At 39.8% G+C, this 18,294-nt stretch overlaps 1 protein-coding gene across 1 annotated transcript in view; it reads right to left on the bottom strand.

Annotated features, from left to right (window-relative positions):
• Positions 1-18,294, bottom strand: part of SPAG16 (sperm associated antigen 16) — a 387,730-nt gene that overhangs the window by 115,514 nt on the left and 253,922 nt on the right. Inside the window, exon 15 of the mRNA XM_034065775.1 lies at positions 2,725-2,790. Within this exon, the coding sequence (XP_033921666.1) occupies positions 2,725-2,790 (66 nt within the window). The remainder of the gene's footprint in view (positions 1-2,724; positions 2,791-18,294) is intronic.

The following is an 18,294-nucleotide window of genomic DNA, read 5'->3' as shown; positions in this document are numbered from 1 at the left end:
GTCTCAAACTTTCCACAGGCAAAGAACCAACTTGGAAAACCACAGGATCTATACACTGCTGAAAGTGTTATCTTTTCTGTCCTCATATAACCACAACTACAGAAGGCAACCACAACTGTCAGGGCAATGGCACTACCCGCCAGTATCTCCAGAGCTCATGTCCCAGCATGGCATTCTCCAACAAATGGCCATGTTTCAGGTGCCAAATGGGCAGTTATGTTCCATAGAGAAATGACTCATTATGGAATCTGAGTATTGTTAAGAGTTCTGGCTGTAAATGTTGCCCTCTTCACAAACATCTATTAACTACAGTTTCAGAAGCACGGTTAGTAAATAACAGAGATTTAACCAGTTTCACAGAGTTTAATGAGGATTTATTCAATTTGTATAAATGCATTATTCATTTTTTCCTTCTTCCTCATCCAGTATTTTCCCCTAAAATATCCCTTAATAGCTGCATGCACTGCTTGGGCAGCTTGCTGATCTAAGGGGAACTTTTTGTCTTTGTTTTTGTATTTTCTCTACAGTGCTTTGTGTAATTAGAATTTAACCTTCTTTAAAAACTCCTTTGGGCACCAAGCAGCCTGAGACATGACTATCACAAGCCCACTGAAGTGGAGCTTAGGAGCCCATTTCAACTGACCTATATCCTAAGTAGAAAGAGGAGTGAATCTCTTGAGATCTTTCCCCATTACTGCACCCACACAGTCCGACTGATAGATAAGACTTCTGACAAAGCATCTGCAGACCTGTGCCATTAGGATATATTAACTAAATAAATACTCAGGATTTTGTCAGCAACCTGCCTTCAGTTTTGCCACTTCACAGTTAAGAAATCAGGCTTTTTGAACAAACCCTTGCCTGGCTGCAAAGCCAGGCCTAGCCATTAGACTTTCTTTTGGCCATTCTAGAAGTGATCTTGCATCTTTGTCCAAACTATTGATGATCAATCTCCACAATCTTTCCTATGAAAGTTTGCCTGAAAACACTGATTAGTTTCCATAAACTCTTCCTTCCTCATCAAATATGTATCCTTTAACAAAATGTGTTGTTGCTTCAAACACCTTTATCAGCTTTCTTAGGGCGGAATGTTCTTATTTCTTAGAGGGCAAGCATTAGAGGGTAAGAAAACAGTTTTCTGGTTGAAAAATAGCCCTTGCTTTGCCGGCTAACCAATGTGGCAACTGTAGCTTGTACAGCTCAGGACCAACTACTCAGTCATTTCAGTACGTTTCCAGTACATACAGGGTTAATTTATATAACTGCAATTACAGCTTCTGAAATCATATTCCTCACTCAGTTTAATCAATGCTGAACTAGAGGTTTCCATTTTTACTAATTCAATAATTGAGAATGTCAACCAATGATTTTAGTTTAGAGTTTAATGCCAACTATAATATTCTTTATCAAAATAACATGCTTGTTTGGGAGATTATCAGCACACAGTGTTTCAGCTCCCTGTTAATCACCATAGGTCACATTACAGCATAAGGCTCTTTGTAAATATTCATGTTAAAGACAGTGCTATAGTACTACTATAGTATTTCCCCCACAGTTCTTGCTACTCCTAAACATTCCTTGTTCTATACCACAGTGCTTCAAAGTCCTAAGAGGCAGGTTGTGCCTGTCAAATATACAGATATGTGCATATGGCCAAGAAAGACTTAGGATTCCTTAGGAATTCCTATTCTCCTTGACATAACTTTGTCTCACACTTTCTGCTATGTCAGTCCTTAGGGTTTGGCCTATAAACAATGAAAAAGTGTGAGTTGCTAAATGAGTAGCTGATACTGATCAAGAAGAGTATATTCAGAGTCTCCTTGAGTGGTACCTTGCTCTCCTTGTAGTTCAAATGGCAGTGAGACCACAGGAGCAGGAACACCATTAAGATATTTTTAAGGAAAGATGGTCCTGGAGATGAAAGAGTGCAAGTGGTAGCAGAAGCCAGGACATGCCTCTCCACTTCCACACCAGTTTAAAGAGCAGTGTGGCCAGGAGAGCTAGGGGAACCATACATAGAATTATAGATGATCTGGGTTGGAAACGATCTGTCTGGCCTTGAGCACTGCCAGGGATGGGGCAGCCACAGCTTCTCTGGGAAACCTGTGCCAGTGCCTCACTACCCTCACAGGGAAGAACTTCCTAGATCTAACCTAAATCTCCCCTGTTTCAGTTTAAACCCATTACCCGTTGTCTTATAGCTATCACAGTCCCCATCTGATATTCTTGTAGGCCCCCTCACATCACATCACAAATGTTTTGATCATTTCAGAGTATTTCATATCATCTCAGATCACAGCCTGTCACCAATTTCAAGCAAAATCATTCTTTCTAGATAACAGCTATAAAATTAACCATCCAGGAAAAAAAGCCAACAACAAACACAACCCAAACAAACAAAAAACAAACCAAAAAACTACCAGCAAATTTCCTTTAAGTCAAGTCACTAAGTGACCATGGCAAAGGAGAATGGTGAACTGATCAAAGGAGAAAAGAGGCAAGCACAAGGACAGGGCAGCTTCATTATAGCAGTCTCCGGGACTCTGTTCTGACTGGCAGGTGTGTCACACTGAACTGCTTTAGATGGCATTACTATTACTGAATTCAGCTGCAGAGGTATCTGCTTCACACAGAGCATGACAGTATTTACCAGAGCAGGGAATGTGATGATTAAAAAAAGAAAGAAACCAAAAAAACTCCATGAAATTCATACTCAGAACTTACCTTCAGGTTGAATGTAGCATGATTACAGGAATGCAGGTGACCATAGAATGTGTAGACACGGAGACCCTAGGAATTAAAAACAAAGCAATTAAGTAACTTATAGTTATGGCTGTGTGCAAACCCAGGCACTTTGTGTGCTAAAACCCAGCTCCTGGTTGCTAGAAGAGGAGCATGTTTCTCACCATTATGAAGGAAACACATCCTTACTTCACATATAGCTAGCAAAGAAGGTGCATTGAAATACCACAAAAAAAGCCATCTCCCTTGCCAGAGGGATTGAATTTGCAGGTGTAATCACTGCTGCCAAAAGACAGAGCTCTTGCTCTAAGGCATTGATTCAGTACATGTCTCTTGTTATTCCACACACACTATTAAAGTCTTCCTTAAGGAATCACAAGCATGAAATCAAAATTAATTATCTTTTGTCATCTTCCACATTAAGCCATAAGTGACCTACATAGTGCATTAACATATGTCAGATGTCATCACTGATGTCTGACTTGTTCTCCCAGTGCAAGAGGCATCCAACCACAGCATCTCCCACTAAAAACTGAATTCCTCAAGAAGGGAAGAAAGAGGTATTAAAAATAGATGCACTTCTCTGTTTTCATAAAAATCACTGGCTTCACAGGGAACAGCAGCAAAAATACTTTCTATTTAAAGTCCAACCCAGCTTTGAACAATGCAACCATATCCTGAAGAACAAGTTTTTACCCTAAGAAAGCATTTTCTTGACTCTGCAATTGAAAGACTATTTGTTGTAGTTTTCTGGAGAGACAAAACAACCCCAAACCAAGATCTGGAATTGCTCTACTTGTCCTAGCAATCCTTCTTTGTACATAACTCCAGCTTGAATCCACCTTTCAGGAGCATGGGTAACATAGCTTAATCATACCTCTGTCATACTTTTAAGTTTAAACTATCAGCTTAATTCCATTATAATTTTCCCAATTAAAAGAAACATTAGAAATCACTCCTTCTGTGATATATTTGAATTCACTTTTGCATCGACAAAGCCTCCTACATGAGGAGCTTTTCTCATCAGCATGCTTTATCTGTATATTCCTACAGTTTGCAACAAGTCCTTTCAGGCAAGCAGTTAATGAGGTTTGACCACAAAGTAATACTTGATAATACTCTGTATTACATCTGTGAACCATTTAGAAGTCAGTCCAACAAAACAGCAGTTAAAAGGGATTAGATTGCTGTTGTAAGTATCTCAGGGGTTAAGAGCAAAGAGGGAAAAGAGCTATTGAAACTGAAGGGTAGTGCTGATGCAGGAACATATGGGTGTTCATTATCTGCAGATAAATTTCAGTTGGAAATGAGAAGACAGTTCTCAAACAGTGAGATGCAAAACCTCCCCTCCACTCCAAGAGGTGGGGATAACAAATTCTCATTAACTACAAGAAGCTGCTTGAAAAGGCTGGACATAAATAACCTTTTGCTGCATGTGATCTTTGGGTTCAACTTGAAAGACTAAGGAGACTCTTTCCAGTCTTGTTCATGTAGCATTAGAATACAAATATCTGATAAATCCCAGCATTTAATGCTTCACAGAATTTCTTCTGTTTAAAATGTCACCAAGAAAAGGCAGAGGGCTACTTTGGCAAGTGCCATTTTGTATCTCATTGTAGTTTTCATTTACCGTTCTGTCTTGAAGTAATCTGCTTCAAGGCTGCAGACACTATTGAGATCAAACTAGGAAATTAGTATTATTCCCATGGAAGGACAGCGAGGCAAACAAAACAAGAATAAAATGCTCTGGACTATTAAAAGCAATCCACTGTCTTTAAAGAGTAAGCACAACAGCCACTATAAGCATAAAAGGATCCACAAAGCACAGTTCTTGAGTCCTCCACTGTTTTCAACAGACTTACAAGGGGAAAAATGCTAAAAAAAACCCACCCCAAAAATGTCTTTTTACATGACTTCTGAATAAAAAATACCAACTGATAAATCCCCATGAAAAGAAAATGTAAATAATTATTATCCAATTCTAAACTCACTGTTGGAATAGAAATTACACCAAATTCCCCAAGATTGTCAGACAAATTGAATTTTATAAAGGTAACGTAATAGGAGACAAGGATAGCCAAGCGCATAAGAGCAATCTAGAAAGGAAAAAAATCAAGGACATAAAATCTATCTTGTGACCTAGCAGCAATATCAATTGTACCCAATCCATGGTAGCAACAAAATGCTGGTGCTGTTTTGCATGTAAAAAGTAGTCCCTGTGAAGTAACTGCTGTTGCTCAGCAGGGCATAGTATTTATCCTCAAACTCGCTCAAATACCAATATATACCCAGTAATCATTCCACAAATGCAGAGAAAGCGTGCCTTCACAAACCATCATGCCATGCCACAAAATGAATGTAAATGCTCCGATTTCCCTTCTGTAAGCCAATTCAGTATAAAGCTTCTGAAAAGGATTTTAATAATAGTAATAACAATAATAAAAGCTAGACAAAGGCAATGGTTCTGTAAAGTGTTTCTCAATATTATTGCTGAAACTTAATTTCCAAATGCCACTTTCTTTTTATTCAATGCACAGCTAGTGTTTTCTTTACCAACACCAGGACATCTGAGCTTTGCATACACAGATATCATGAAAACAAAACTGGAAAGATTACTATTTAGCTGTAATGTCCCAGCAAAATCAAACAGTAATAAATATTCTCATGATCAGAGCTCATGTTAAGATAGGACTGAGCTTTCGGCATCAAGAGCTCAGCAGTAAGTTAATGATACTCCTTTTGTATATGCATCCTGCCTTTCAGTCTTTAATTATAAAATAACAAATAAGACCACCAGGACCCCTGCTTCATCCACTGTAGAACTAAACAGGGCTTAGTCTCCCTTTGGGAAAAGTTTGGAGTACCTGTTCTTTAGGGGAATTTCACTGGAGTGCTTTGCACATTGGTATTTGGCTTACTAACAGCTTCTTGTCATCCAGGAACCAGCTGTATGCATTTGCCTTTTACCTGAATTTCTTCAAGGTTCAAGACGAGCAGGGGCAAGCTTCTGGGATTTGTATCACAAGGATAATAGCAGAGGAAAAAAGAGAAGCTTGTCTTAATGTTAGGGGAGTTGTCAGTTAGGAAAAATTCGTCTCCTTTGCTGCTACCTTCAAAGTCTCACTGACAATTATCCCATTGACAGAGATGACATTATCACAAATTGAGAGTAGGAGAAACAACAAAACATCACAGCAGAAGTCTGCAGCTGTTCAAAGACCTATTTTTTCCCACATGTAACACACAGGGTCTATCCAGTCTCCTTGTGTATGACACTGTAGCAGTATAAGGGACAGTAAATTATGGAGCATATATTATTACTGTTAACTGAGTGATCAGGTCTTGATTGAAATCTTAATGGAGGAAATCTCAGTTCTATTCACTCCTTGAACTACTGCCCAATTACATTAATAACCATACATTCTTCCTCTGCAGAAAACAGATAATAGCAGTGTTCAAGGAAAATATGATGTGTTCGGAATTGTTTTGCTGTGGGTTTAGAGGGTTTGGGGTTTGGTTTGGTTTTTTTTCTAGTCATTATTCACACATGCACACACACATATAATTTTCCAGTTTGAAACCCAGAAATTAACATTAGAATCAGCAGTTGGAAACACCATGGCATTATGTTATGGAGCCAATCAACCTCTCAGCTTGCACTGAACACAGGCATTAATTGCCTGCCTTGCACTGGAGCTATCGGAAAGACTTCAGAGAGAGAAAACATTTCATTTTTCCTGGTTTGTCTTGTCTTTTTCTTTATGCAATCCAGTGTTGTAGAAAAGCAGCCTGACCTTTGGAACTATGGATCTACAAGCAGTAATCCTGCTGCAAAAGTACTTAAACAAGGAGCCTAAATTGGAATGATTTTTTGTTCTGACTTACACAGGCTAAAAGGCCATGATTTCGGAATCAATAGTGAAATTCTGCTGTAAATCCTCCCTATAGGCATACAACTATTAGGGCAGGACGAGACAGGCTGAAGACAATCATAATTGATATATTTAGCTCTGCTTAAGTAGAATTAAGCTCAACTATTAACTATGTAACACAGCCATTGAATCTTCCTATACCTGTTTTAATTGCCAGTTCAGCAGCAACAACAACAAGCTTCCAAACCTAACAAGTGATAATTCAAGCAGCTGCAGAAAGAATAAACAGTTTAAAACTGCTGAGCATCATTTAAAAACTACTCATGTTTTTCAGACTCTGCTGCTTTGATTATTTTTCTACATTTTGAATACCCTGTTATACATGAAAGTCTAACATGAACTAACTTACTTTGCCCAGTTCAAAAATCCAGACAATACATCCATCTGATCAAGATGAGTGTAACAGACTAAGTGCAAACCATGATTATCTGTGTAAGTTTGATATGATACGAGCTTTTAGATAACAACCTCCGAGTATGAGATTTATCTAAACAGTGTTCAGATAACAGAATTACTCATAATTTCTTGGTTTATTGAGAAATAAACTCAAAGAAATATGTTCATTCAGAAGGACTGAACTAAGAAAAGTGTTCAAACCATGAAGCACTCTACAGTGGAACTGTTCACCTCATTCTCTTCACTAAAAAGAAACAGAAATTCCCAATGGTATTTTATGAAAGGTTTTCTTATATTTGAGGGAGAAAAACAGTATCTTGAATGAAATTTCCAATCTTACAGAAGTAAATTGATTTCAGAAAGTCAAATAATCTAATGCTTAAGGAAGCTTCCTTCACTAGACTTGAACTTTTCCTGAAGCAAGGGTCATGTTAGGTGTTCCATGATTGGCACCATCATACAGTGGCCATTGACTCACTGGGGAAGGTCTAACCTTTCTCTCAATCCCCTTGCTGAATATGGCCAAGACTTTCCTTTTTTTACAGCAAAGAGCAACATTAAAAGGGCAACTCCTACTCAAACCCTTGCCTTATTCATTACACAGACTCTCTGCTTGATCTACCTCCAGTCTGCATTAGCAAGGCACTAGAAAGCTCTGAAGGAAATGTGACATATCCATCAGAACTGTGGGCTCTGAAGTCACTTCATGCTGCAGGAAAATTGCCTGCATTGTTGCACTGGAAGTTTCAGAAGGGATTTGGATCTCTTTATTAGATCAGAAGCTATGGCAAGGTAACTTCTGAGAAAGAGATTACTCATTTTCATGGGATATGACAGGTCAACAAAAAACTTGGAAGAGGAGCCTAAAAACACCTCCCCCCTCTACCTTTGCAAGACAGCTCCTTTCTTTTCCTCTCTCCTTCCAGCCCAGCCTGTAATAACTCACTTCAGCAACTTCTTGCATCACACAATGTCTGTGTGACCCCCCGCAAGGTCAGCCCAGCTGCTCGCAGCCAGAGCCACGCTCTTCTCCATCTGCCCCATCCTGTCTCATCCAGAGGGCACTACTCAGAGCAAGTCGAACCGCATCCATCTCCCAGCTCCTCTCTCAGAGCCTCTTTGAGCACATGATGCACAGTATCTGTACAGTAAGCAGTGTTTCACCATCTGTCACCACAGGTTTAACTTGATAAGCTCAAACACAGAAACCTCAGCATGGAGTTTGCTTCTGTTCTCCTTGCCTGGAATATACCCTGGGGGGGGAAAATCATGCGGAGAAGACTGTTTCTTGATGTTAGACTAAGGGTATTACTCAGATATTTTGTAATCCTGTAATAAGTACAATATCCTATATAATTAATGAACAAAGGATTAAATCAATAAGATGAATCAATAAAATTAACCTCCAACCATCACCTGTGTGCGCTATTACACAAGGATTCAGGGAGGCAGGTATGTACACAAAAGCTGAGTACATCATGAGTTGGGCCCTTTGCTAGTACAGTGATCTCTTTTTCACAGTTTTTGATACTACTTTTTAACTTTATTCACTATATCTTCCTAAAGAAATGAAAGAGAATTTGGATCTCTTAAAAATGCATGAACTTATGTAACAACTTTCATACAGTGAAAGATGAAAAACTTGAGAAACAGTGTTTTTCTAAACCTAGCTAATAAAACCCAGAAATAGAGCTCTGCCTGCCAGCTAAGCCTAACACCATGCTTTTTATCACAGACCAGCCTTCCTTTCACTTCAGAGTTAGTAGCACCTGCTAGTAAAAGTACAGGACAAAACCTAAACTACCCTTGTTCTGGGACACTCCTGAATTACCTCATTTTCCTGTATCTGAACTTTCACCTGAGCATAGCATCAAAGTCTTGTGCACTGAACATGCAGTCATACTCATTTTCCTTAATCTGAAGGAAAAGTATGTTTCTAGGCCAAAACCTCATATGCTAAATCTGTTCAAAGCAAACCTCTAAGGCTCTCCCAAAAAACACTAAAACCAGGAGTTTCTAGTAAGAAATGCTGACAGATTATATTCTTGCCAGCATAATATAACCTGACTCTAAGATAAATGTTTCATGAATTAAAAGAGTTGAAAAAAGCTCCTCTGCTCAGCTTTGTTCTCGAGATGAAAGTGAATTATCTTTTTGTCTTCTACTGACAGCTGTACAGCAGTCTGCGGAAACCTGTAACCACAGGCAGTATTTAAACAGACATGACCGTGTGGGATTCTCTCCTCACTAAACTCTTGCAAGAGACATCAAACTTCTGACTACATAAGGAGGAAGAAAGGTTTTCTAGCAAGCAGATACCTTCCTGAACGCTTGCCTGTGAAGAGAGAGAAAAGCCATCTCCACAGACCAGCACAGTTCCACAGGCATGGCCATGACAGACCATCCAGGGAGAATTCCTTTGCTGAGCCCATCATTCCTTTAAAAGAAAACAAATAGAAGAAAAATCCCTCAGAGATATTGAAATTCTTTTACTAACAGCAGATTTGTGTATTATTCACCTGGTTGATATTGGCAGATGGCTTCAGTAACAGGATCAACTGCATCTTAATAAGGATTTGCAAGGCAGGTGAACATACATCACTGTCAGCACCTAAACAAGTCAAGTTTGGTTCACTGCATTTCTCCTATGCAGTATAACTCCTGGGTGTTCCAGGGAGGGAAGGACCAGCAGTGCAAGAGCAGGGATGGCCAGGGAATTCCATACACTGAAGCCCATTAACTAAAGACATCTCAGCATGGGATAGAGCCTTTTCCTGACAGAATTAGGCAGCCCATATTTACCATAACTAAAGCTTACTGTAAAGTAAATTGGTATTCCAATAGCTGGCAAAACATACCACCCATTTTCAGGAGAGTAATGTGTGAATGACAGAAACCTAGTAGGACTGTCTAACATGAAACATTATGGGTTCTATTGCTTTAATGTAAAAACAAGATCAAAAAGATTCATTATAAATGAGTGAAAGTTGCTGGTGGAATATAACTGTAAAAGTTATGAGCGCAGTGAAAGCACAGCAAAGAAACACAAAAGAGTTTGTGTTGGCTTTGAAAATGAAATTACATGAAAGCAGAGTAAAACAATGAATGCATAATTGAATTAGACATGACAAAAAGGGAGAGGGCTACATGGGAAACTCTTTCCTCCTTCCCACTTTGAAAGGCAGGAAGTTTGAAACTTAAGTTGCATGCTTGGCAAGGTTTTGCTTTTCCTCTGTTCAGAAGTGACCTGCATCTGGCCTGCACAAAAACTACAGAAGGAATAAGAGCTGCTCACATGTAGAAAACTCAGCTTCTGCACACATATGGCTTCTACAGCTGAAACTACCACTCCTGTGCGTTGTCTGCACTCAAGAATTGTGTTTCTTCACCTGATAATCCAACTCTGCTTTGGTAACAGAAGCCTTAAGAAAGCAGGAACTGAGCAAATCCCCATGATGCCCTATCTTCCGATCTTATCTGGACATGAGAAGTTAAGCATCAGTCTGAAGGATTTTAGTGCTTTGAAAACCTTAAGCTCAAATTTGGCCCAAACTGTTGCCTTGAGTGAATTCATACCAGAACACTCATTATTTCTCCTAACAAGAGAAGGGAAAAACTAAGCAGCTTTAACTGAAAAAAAGGCAATATAGAGGTAAAAGCAGGTACATCCACAACTGTGACTATTAAATAAAACAAATGAGGGATCCCAAAAGTTTAAAAAGGAAAATATAAGAAAAAGCTGAAAAATTCCTTCCCTTCAGAGAGTCAGTATAAATCAAGAGTAAGCCAAGAAGATCAAAGTTATTACTTCTCTGACAGCCGTTGGAGAGTGTTTACTTCTATTGCTATAAATGAATTTATAAGCCTTCTGTATTCACACTGTGAATTTTGTTCTGGCAGTCATTGTGCATCGAAGGCATCTCATCCAAATTTCAAATGGCAGATGCACAGACAAAAATACCAACATGAGGAAAACAGAAAAGGGCAAAATTAACAGAAAATGTCTCCAGTTCTCATTTGTTAACCTGCAACTGCTGAATAGCACTCTTGAAGACAGGTTCCTCTTGGGTCTCTATATACCATCAGGAAGGGATTAACTAGTTCCGAGAGTAAGTGTCTTGGCAAAGAAAACACATCACTTGCTCATCAGCTACTGCTGCTTTAAGAATCATGGTACTGCTGACCTGAGGGACTAAGATCAAAGAAAAGAATCCAGACTATTTGGCTGGAAACATTGAAGAAGTTATTAACTGGAAAAAGAAGTCACTGAAATAAAAAAGCAATAATAAATGGATAAAAAATAGAGAACAGTTTAATTTTCAAAAGCCTTTAGATTTAACAACATGAAAATATCATCAGAGAAAGAGGAGAAAATGTTGAAATCGGCTCTTACACTGTATGTAGATTCTGTACACCAGATCCTGCATGCACTGTCTACATATTCTAAGTGAAAGGAGAAAAAAGGATTATTGCAAATGCCTATCAAAAATATTCCTAATTTTCTCCAATTTCCAATTCAGAATTGTATTCAAAAGCAAATTCATGTGATATTTTAAAAAGTGAGATTTCCTAGAGAAAACAGAAAGTACAGCAAGAAGCTGATGGAAATTGTTACATTTTTAGTAAGTCTAGTGGACATGTAAGTTTTATTTAGCATTCAAAACACAAATACTTGATTCCTATCTCTGTGTCTCAATAGTGTGATGGTTAACTTCATGCCTTATATATTATGGGCCTTTCATATTTGTGGCCCCTTGTTTAGCTGAAACAGATACCATGTGAAAAGGCATCAACCTTTTGGTCATTGCCTTACACTCCCACAAGGAGGTACTGTGAAATGAAGCAGATCCAGGGCCTACTGAAGGTAATGACAACTTTCCTGCCAGTTTCTCTAACAGCATGAGGACACATGGTAATGCCTTTGCTAGGAAAAGACTTCCACCTGATGTCAAGTTTCACTGCACATTAATTACCTGTGCCAATAAATATGCTTATGCTCAGGCCAAAGATGTGTAAATACATCCATTTGACTTCCGTCACACAAAGGATTCCCACTGGAACTACCCTGCTGAATCTCAGTGTAAGGATTACTAATGTTATCTTTGACTGTAGCACTGTTCCCAGTAGAAACTGTGTTCAGTCTTGGTAGTAAAGGAATTAGGCAAAATACCAACTTTTGAAGTCCCACCTGCCTTATAGATCTTATTGATCATCTCACAGAAGAATTACTTTAATCATTAAAAATACACTCTAGTGGCTTAGGTTTGTTAAGCTTATTAATATTTCCCACTAAACTTAATGACTTAAATGAAATAGGAATAAATATATTTTTTAATCCATCAATACTGGCACTGTACATAGTGACTGGATTTAAAGGACTACAGAGTACGCAACTATTAATGTCACCTTCAAAGAAGCAAGTGTATAGGGTTGGAACCAGAGAAACTTTACTGGGGATATCCCGCAACAAAACAAATGTTAAAATCATTTGTAAATACATACATATACACATATATACATAGTGCTTCATGTGCAAGAAGAGAAGTCAAATGATAAAAATACTGGGGAAAATTATTCCAAAGCAATATAAACACTTTGTCCCAACATGTTTTTGTCTGGTGCTAACAAGGTTATTGAGGGCAGAAGGGATAAAAACATTTAGCATCTGAGGAGCAAGAGCTTTTCACTTGTTTTAGCACTATTTTCCCAAGATGCTCACATCATGGCACAAGATTCTGAAGAGAAGTGAAACTCCTGGGAGCCTTTTCAGAGACCAATTTACAGCAGGATTACATTACCTCCTAGAGTAAAAAAAAGAATTCTTCCAAAGTTCAGCCTGTCAGAGTTGCCAGGATTAGATTTGGGACTAAATGTATTATGATTAAGCTAAATGCTGTCTAAATATTAGATCATAGAATCATAGAATAGGGTTGGAAAGGACCTTAAGATCATCTAGCTTCAACCCCCCTACTATGGGCAGGGACACCTCACACTAAACCATGGCACCCAAGGCTCTGTCCAACCTGGCCTTGAACACCGCCAGGGATGGAGCATTCACAGCTTCCCTGGGCAACCCATTCCAGTGCCTCAGCACCCTTATGGTAAAGAATTTCCTCCTTATATCCAATCTAAACTTTCCCTCTTTAAATTTTAACCCATTACCTCTTGTCCTATCACTACAGTCCCTAATGAATAGTCCCTCCCCAGCATCCCTACAGGCCCCCTTCAGATACTGGAAGCTGCTATGAGGTCTCCACACAGCCTTCTCTTCCCCAGGCTGAACAGCCCCAACTTTCTCAGCCTTTCTTCATTATTCAAACAGCTCACAGGACACTCCAAGCTTGATTTTACATCAACAAAAACTCCCCAAGAAATATCTTTCCTGGGATTTTTCCCTAGTAAGAGTTGTAGCATGGGGCCCTTGTCTGAGCAAAAAGGAAATGTAAACAGCAGGTTCCCATTAAAGGAGTTGTATCGTGTACAGAAACCACCAGCGCTGGGGTTCTGTGAGTTATTAACAGCAGTCTGCTCTGTAATTGTCAGTGAAGTAATCTCATTGACACATACAAGTTAGGAAATAGAGGTCTCATTAACAAAGCCTCTAGCCTCTATTAGATCATATAAATAACCAAGAGAGCCTGCAAAAGATCGATTACAGCCTTTAAACATTTACAGAATCAGTGTTTAATTAAGACAATTTTAATATGCAAATCAAGCCTAATTATCATCATTTGTTAATGTGAAGTCTGCCTGGTCTCTAAACAGCTTCAGCTGCAAATATGGTAACAGTATCATATTTTTGCTGCTTATTTTTGCCCTAGGAAGAACTGCAGAGGAAACAATCAGGTTGCACTGCCAGTACGTACGAAGGCTTTCAAAACCGCATTTCCATTTACTGTGTGGAGATGAAGGTCAAAAAAGTGCTCAGCGTAGCATAAAATCGAGCTGAAAAGTTATGCATTTCTTCACCCACTACTTTGTTGAGAGCTTTAATTAATGTAGTTCCGTCAAAGCTAAGTAACCCCTCTGGGAGCTTCTTTTGATGGAAATCTGCCCTTGTTCAGTGCAATGATTGAATAGACAGGTTTCTAACCTAGACCATTGTCACTCAGAAGGTAGTATAGGGAGGTTTTTTCTTTCTAGCTCCTCTGCTCTGGGAATGCTAACCCTCCTATGATGAGAAGCCACCGCATTACAGCAAAGCCCTTGGATATTAAAGTGTGAAACAAAACAAGAGAACAACACAGCCTTCAGCAACATGATGGAAGCAGCAGCCGGGCAGGAATACAAAACAGTAAGGGAGGAAAAAAATGGCTGTGCTCTGATTCTAGAAGATGTCAAATTAAAGCCTTGAAAACCCCATGAATTCCTTTTGGGAAAGAGGGTGCGGCAGCTGCAATTCAATCCTGGAAAAGTCATTCTCTTTTCCCAACACTGCTGCTCACCTGCTCCACAACGAGCTGCACAGGTTAAAACAAAGAGAGCCACTCACCATTGGGTGGTATTGGTTTGTGATGGAGTGATTACACATTGAAAGCTGGGGAAATCCAAAATGTTCCTGTTTGCAGCATTTTCACTGTTTTTTTCTTTGCCATTATGCTTTCTTTCCTCATATTCCCAGTGCTTCAGACCCTATAGTTTCCAAGCCCTCAGTGGCTCACAGTAAAAGAAAAGCTTTCTACTTTTACTTATTCTTTAATATATTTGGTATTTCTAAGTAAATGAAGTCCTCATAAGGGACTTACAAATAGGAGTCGCTGTTACACCAGGCAATGAGTCTTTTAAGAGATTATGAATAAAAATGTAATAAAAGAGAGTAGAAATAAAATACAAGAGGCAACTTGAAAAGCCCCCAATCCAAGTGGGAGCAGAGTGGCTTTCTCCCAGGGTTTTGACTAAATAGTGGATGAAAGGACTTCATAGAGACATAGCGTTTGGCTTCAGCACAGAACGATGGTTGGGAGAGATCTGTCAGGCCATCATTTCCCAATGCCTTTTTGCAAGGTCCTTCCTGGAGATGCTCTTGGAGAATGGGGTGTGTTCAGTAAAACCTGTGCACGCTATTGCTGACACAGCAAACTGAAGTTGAGATGGGCTAGAGGAGAAATTTGGGCTCAGGGGATGGAAGCCTTACATAGCAAAAGCACCTAATGCTTGTGAATGTGCAGGCAACGAAGAGTCAAGCAACAGTACAAAGCTGCTGATGGGGCTGTGAGGCAGCTGGCAGGCGCTGGAGCTGGATTTATAGTGTGTTCCCATGAAGTGCTGTGAGCAAAGGCACAGCGTTCCTGAGGAGACTAACAACAGCTAGCGAGCTGCTATCATTCCTGGGTGAATATCTGAACCTGAGAGCACCATGAGAATTTGAACTAACCATCCATGGAGGGAAGCACCTACAAAGCTTAGTTTTCTAAAGCTCACTATTAGCTATAGTGAAAAATATTGACACCCAGATTAGTAGAGGTGATCCTGCTCCTCTGCTCTGCTCCCAGGAGATCCCACCTGGAGTACTGTGTACAGTTCTGGTGTCCTCAACATAAGGATATGGAACTGCTGGAGCAAGTCCAGAAGAGGTCAGGAGGATAACCAGGGCCTGGAGCACCTCCTGTATGGAGACAGGCTGAGAACATTGGGGCTGTTCAACCTGGAGAAGAGAAGATGTGTGGAGACCTCATAGCAGCTTCCAGTGTCTGAAGGGGGCTACAAGGATGCTGGGGAGGGACTCTTCATCAGGGACTGTAGCAACAGGACAAGGGGGAATGGGTTTAAATTGAAACAGGGGAAGTTCAGGTTAGATATAAGGAAGAAGCTCTTTACTGTTAGGGTGGTGAGGCACTGGAATGGGTTGCTCAAAGAAGTGTTGAATGCTCCATCCCTGGCAGTGTTCAAGGCCAGGTTGGACAGAGCCTTGGCTGACATGGTCTGGTGTGAGGTGTCCTGTCCATGGCAGGGGGTTGGAACTGCATGATCTTAAGGTCCTTTCCAACCCAAACCAGTCTGTAATTCTATGATTTTCACAGAGCCTATGGAAGCCTGAACTTCAGTGGAACTCTGTAGAATGAGTGAAGCAAGTACATGTTCAGGAAATAGCTGCAAACTGAAGAGCAGGGAAGAAAGCCTGGAAAAGAAATGTAAACTAGAATAATAGAATCAAAGAATAGCTAGGGTATATCTAGCAGGTTTTGTGGAGAAGTATTGTGTTCAGACACAGTATATATCACTGAGCTCTGAGCTACACCATCAGGACTAGAACAGGGGAGGAAAGAACGAAGGAGTAGTTCAGCAGTTCAGTTCATTCTGTCATTTAGTACAGTCAACAGTGCTGAGAGCTTCATACAGACATTAAACCGACAGCAAAGTGAAATGTGAAAGGTGATACCTGAGCCTACTAATTCACAGCTAATGATTCACAGTCATTTTCCAGGTCCCCTCCATGCTACTTACTAACACTGGACGAGAGACAGTCCTTTCCATCCCAGCTGAAATTTCCCAGACCATGGGACGTGCTGTGCCCCATTATACCTGCTCTAATTTTCCAATGCAGTTGCACACAAAAACAGTGACTTCTGAAGAAAGTTCTCTTATACAACAGGTAGTTATGCTGTCCATAAATATTATTTCATGTTCCCAAGCCTAAACTTGCTATTCATATTAAAAATATATGGAACACATTTTATGTTTGACACATTGTATGGTCTCATTATGCATACAAATATCCATTCACTTTTGTATCCTGCTTAAGTCTTGGCCTCAGCTGCTCAAACCTGCCAGCAGCTCCAGTGATGGGAAGTTAAAAACATCCCCAAACTCCCTTCTCTCTCTAAGTGTTGTCATGTGCGCTCAGCAAGATAAAGGAGTACCTGAGTCAGACAGAGATCTGATAACTTCCTAAGATATATAGACATATCTCAGAGTAGATATTACTGTCAAAACCTAAAGAGGTTGAAAAATTAATTCAGAAGAAAAATTCCCTGCATTAGACATGCACATCAACAACCCTGTTCTCTAACAATGTTCAGGCATCTACCAAATGAAACACTGCTTTTTATGTAGTGGTCTTCTGAGTGTTCGATCATCTGAGCATCCAACTTTCAAGACCATTGTTATAAGAACTATCATAAATAAAAAGTACTACTTACACGGCATTTTACACCTTGGAAGAAATTGAGGCTGTGTTGAAGCCTTACTCTCCAGTGAGGATGGAATTAGTGTCATTTGACAATGTGGTGCAAAGAAAATACGCTGGCATACATGGCTGAAAGCTGTGGGAGAAATCCTGCACTGAATTTATGCAGAGCAGTAACAGAAGTAGAGTTCTTTCATTAATTTTAGTCTGTAATTTTTCAATTTAAGCCAGGCATTTCCTGATTATTGAAAAATAAGACAAGACACTTAAAGAAAAAAAGAGGAAAAATATGCATTTAACAAAAAGAAGCTCAAATGGAAAACACGCACAGCACTTTAAATGCAAACAACCTATAACTTGCAAATTTTCAAACAAATTTCTACAATCCCAACCAAAACACTTGGGTTATGTTTAAAGCCATCTCTGCCCAGCTTGTGGCCTTCTTACCCTGACTTCCTGCAGGGAACTAGCAGGAAGCAGGATGCACTGTGCTCCCTCATCTTCCAGCCAGAAGATGCTTAGCAGCAACACAGGCTGGCCCACATTTATCATCCCTGACGTGGCAGGGCTCTGCCCTTGGTGTGAGCCGTGCTGCTGTACAGCAGGGTCACTGCAATGACACAGCAAAGCTAGTGTCCGACCTCGGGAATCAATTCATGCCCTTGCATGTCTTCAAGCCACATGTGGAGTACCTCTTATCCACGGGTAAGAATATATGGCCACAACAGCCTCTCAGGTCTCATCAGAATGTATATCTACCCCCTGTACAAGACAAGATGGCATAAGAAGCGTTGCACTATGAGATCTCACATTACGTTCATTTTTCCTTCAGTGAGCTGAACTGCAAATAAATGACTCATAAACCAGCATGAAATGAGGACATATCACCAACGGGGGTTTATAAACATTATTTGTTAGAAGATGTAACTCTCTTAACAATATATGACCCATGACTAATTTCAGGGGGTCAAAGTGATCTTTGACCTCCACTGTGTAGAGTATTATTCTTCTCTAGAGAAGTTCAGAGGTTAATGAATAAAGTGTCAGCAAAGAAGAAATGAGACTAAGCAAGAAAACGCTCGTTCTTGGGCTCTGCTA

This window comes from Melopsittacus undulatus, chromosome 8 (assembly GCF_012275295.1).
Source record: "Melopsittacus undulatus isolate bMelUnd1 chromosome 8, bMelUnd1.mat.Z, whole genome shotgun sequence".
Lineage (NCBI taxonomy): Eukaryota > Metazoa > Chordata > Aves > Psittaciformes > Psittaculidae > Melopsittacus > Melopsittacus undulatus.
Note: the sequence above shows the minus strand (reverse complement) of the source record. Positions and strands in the feature narration are given on the sequence as shown.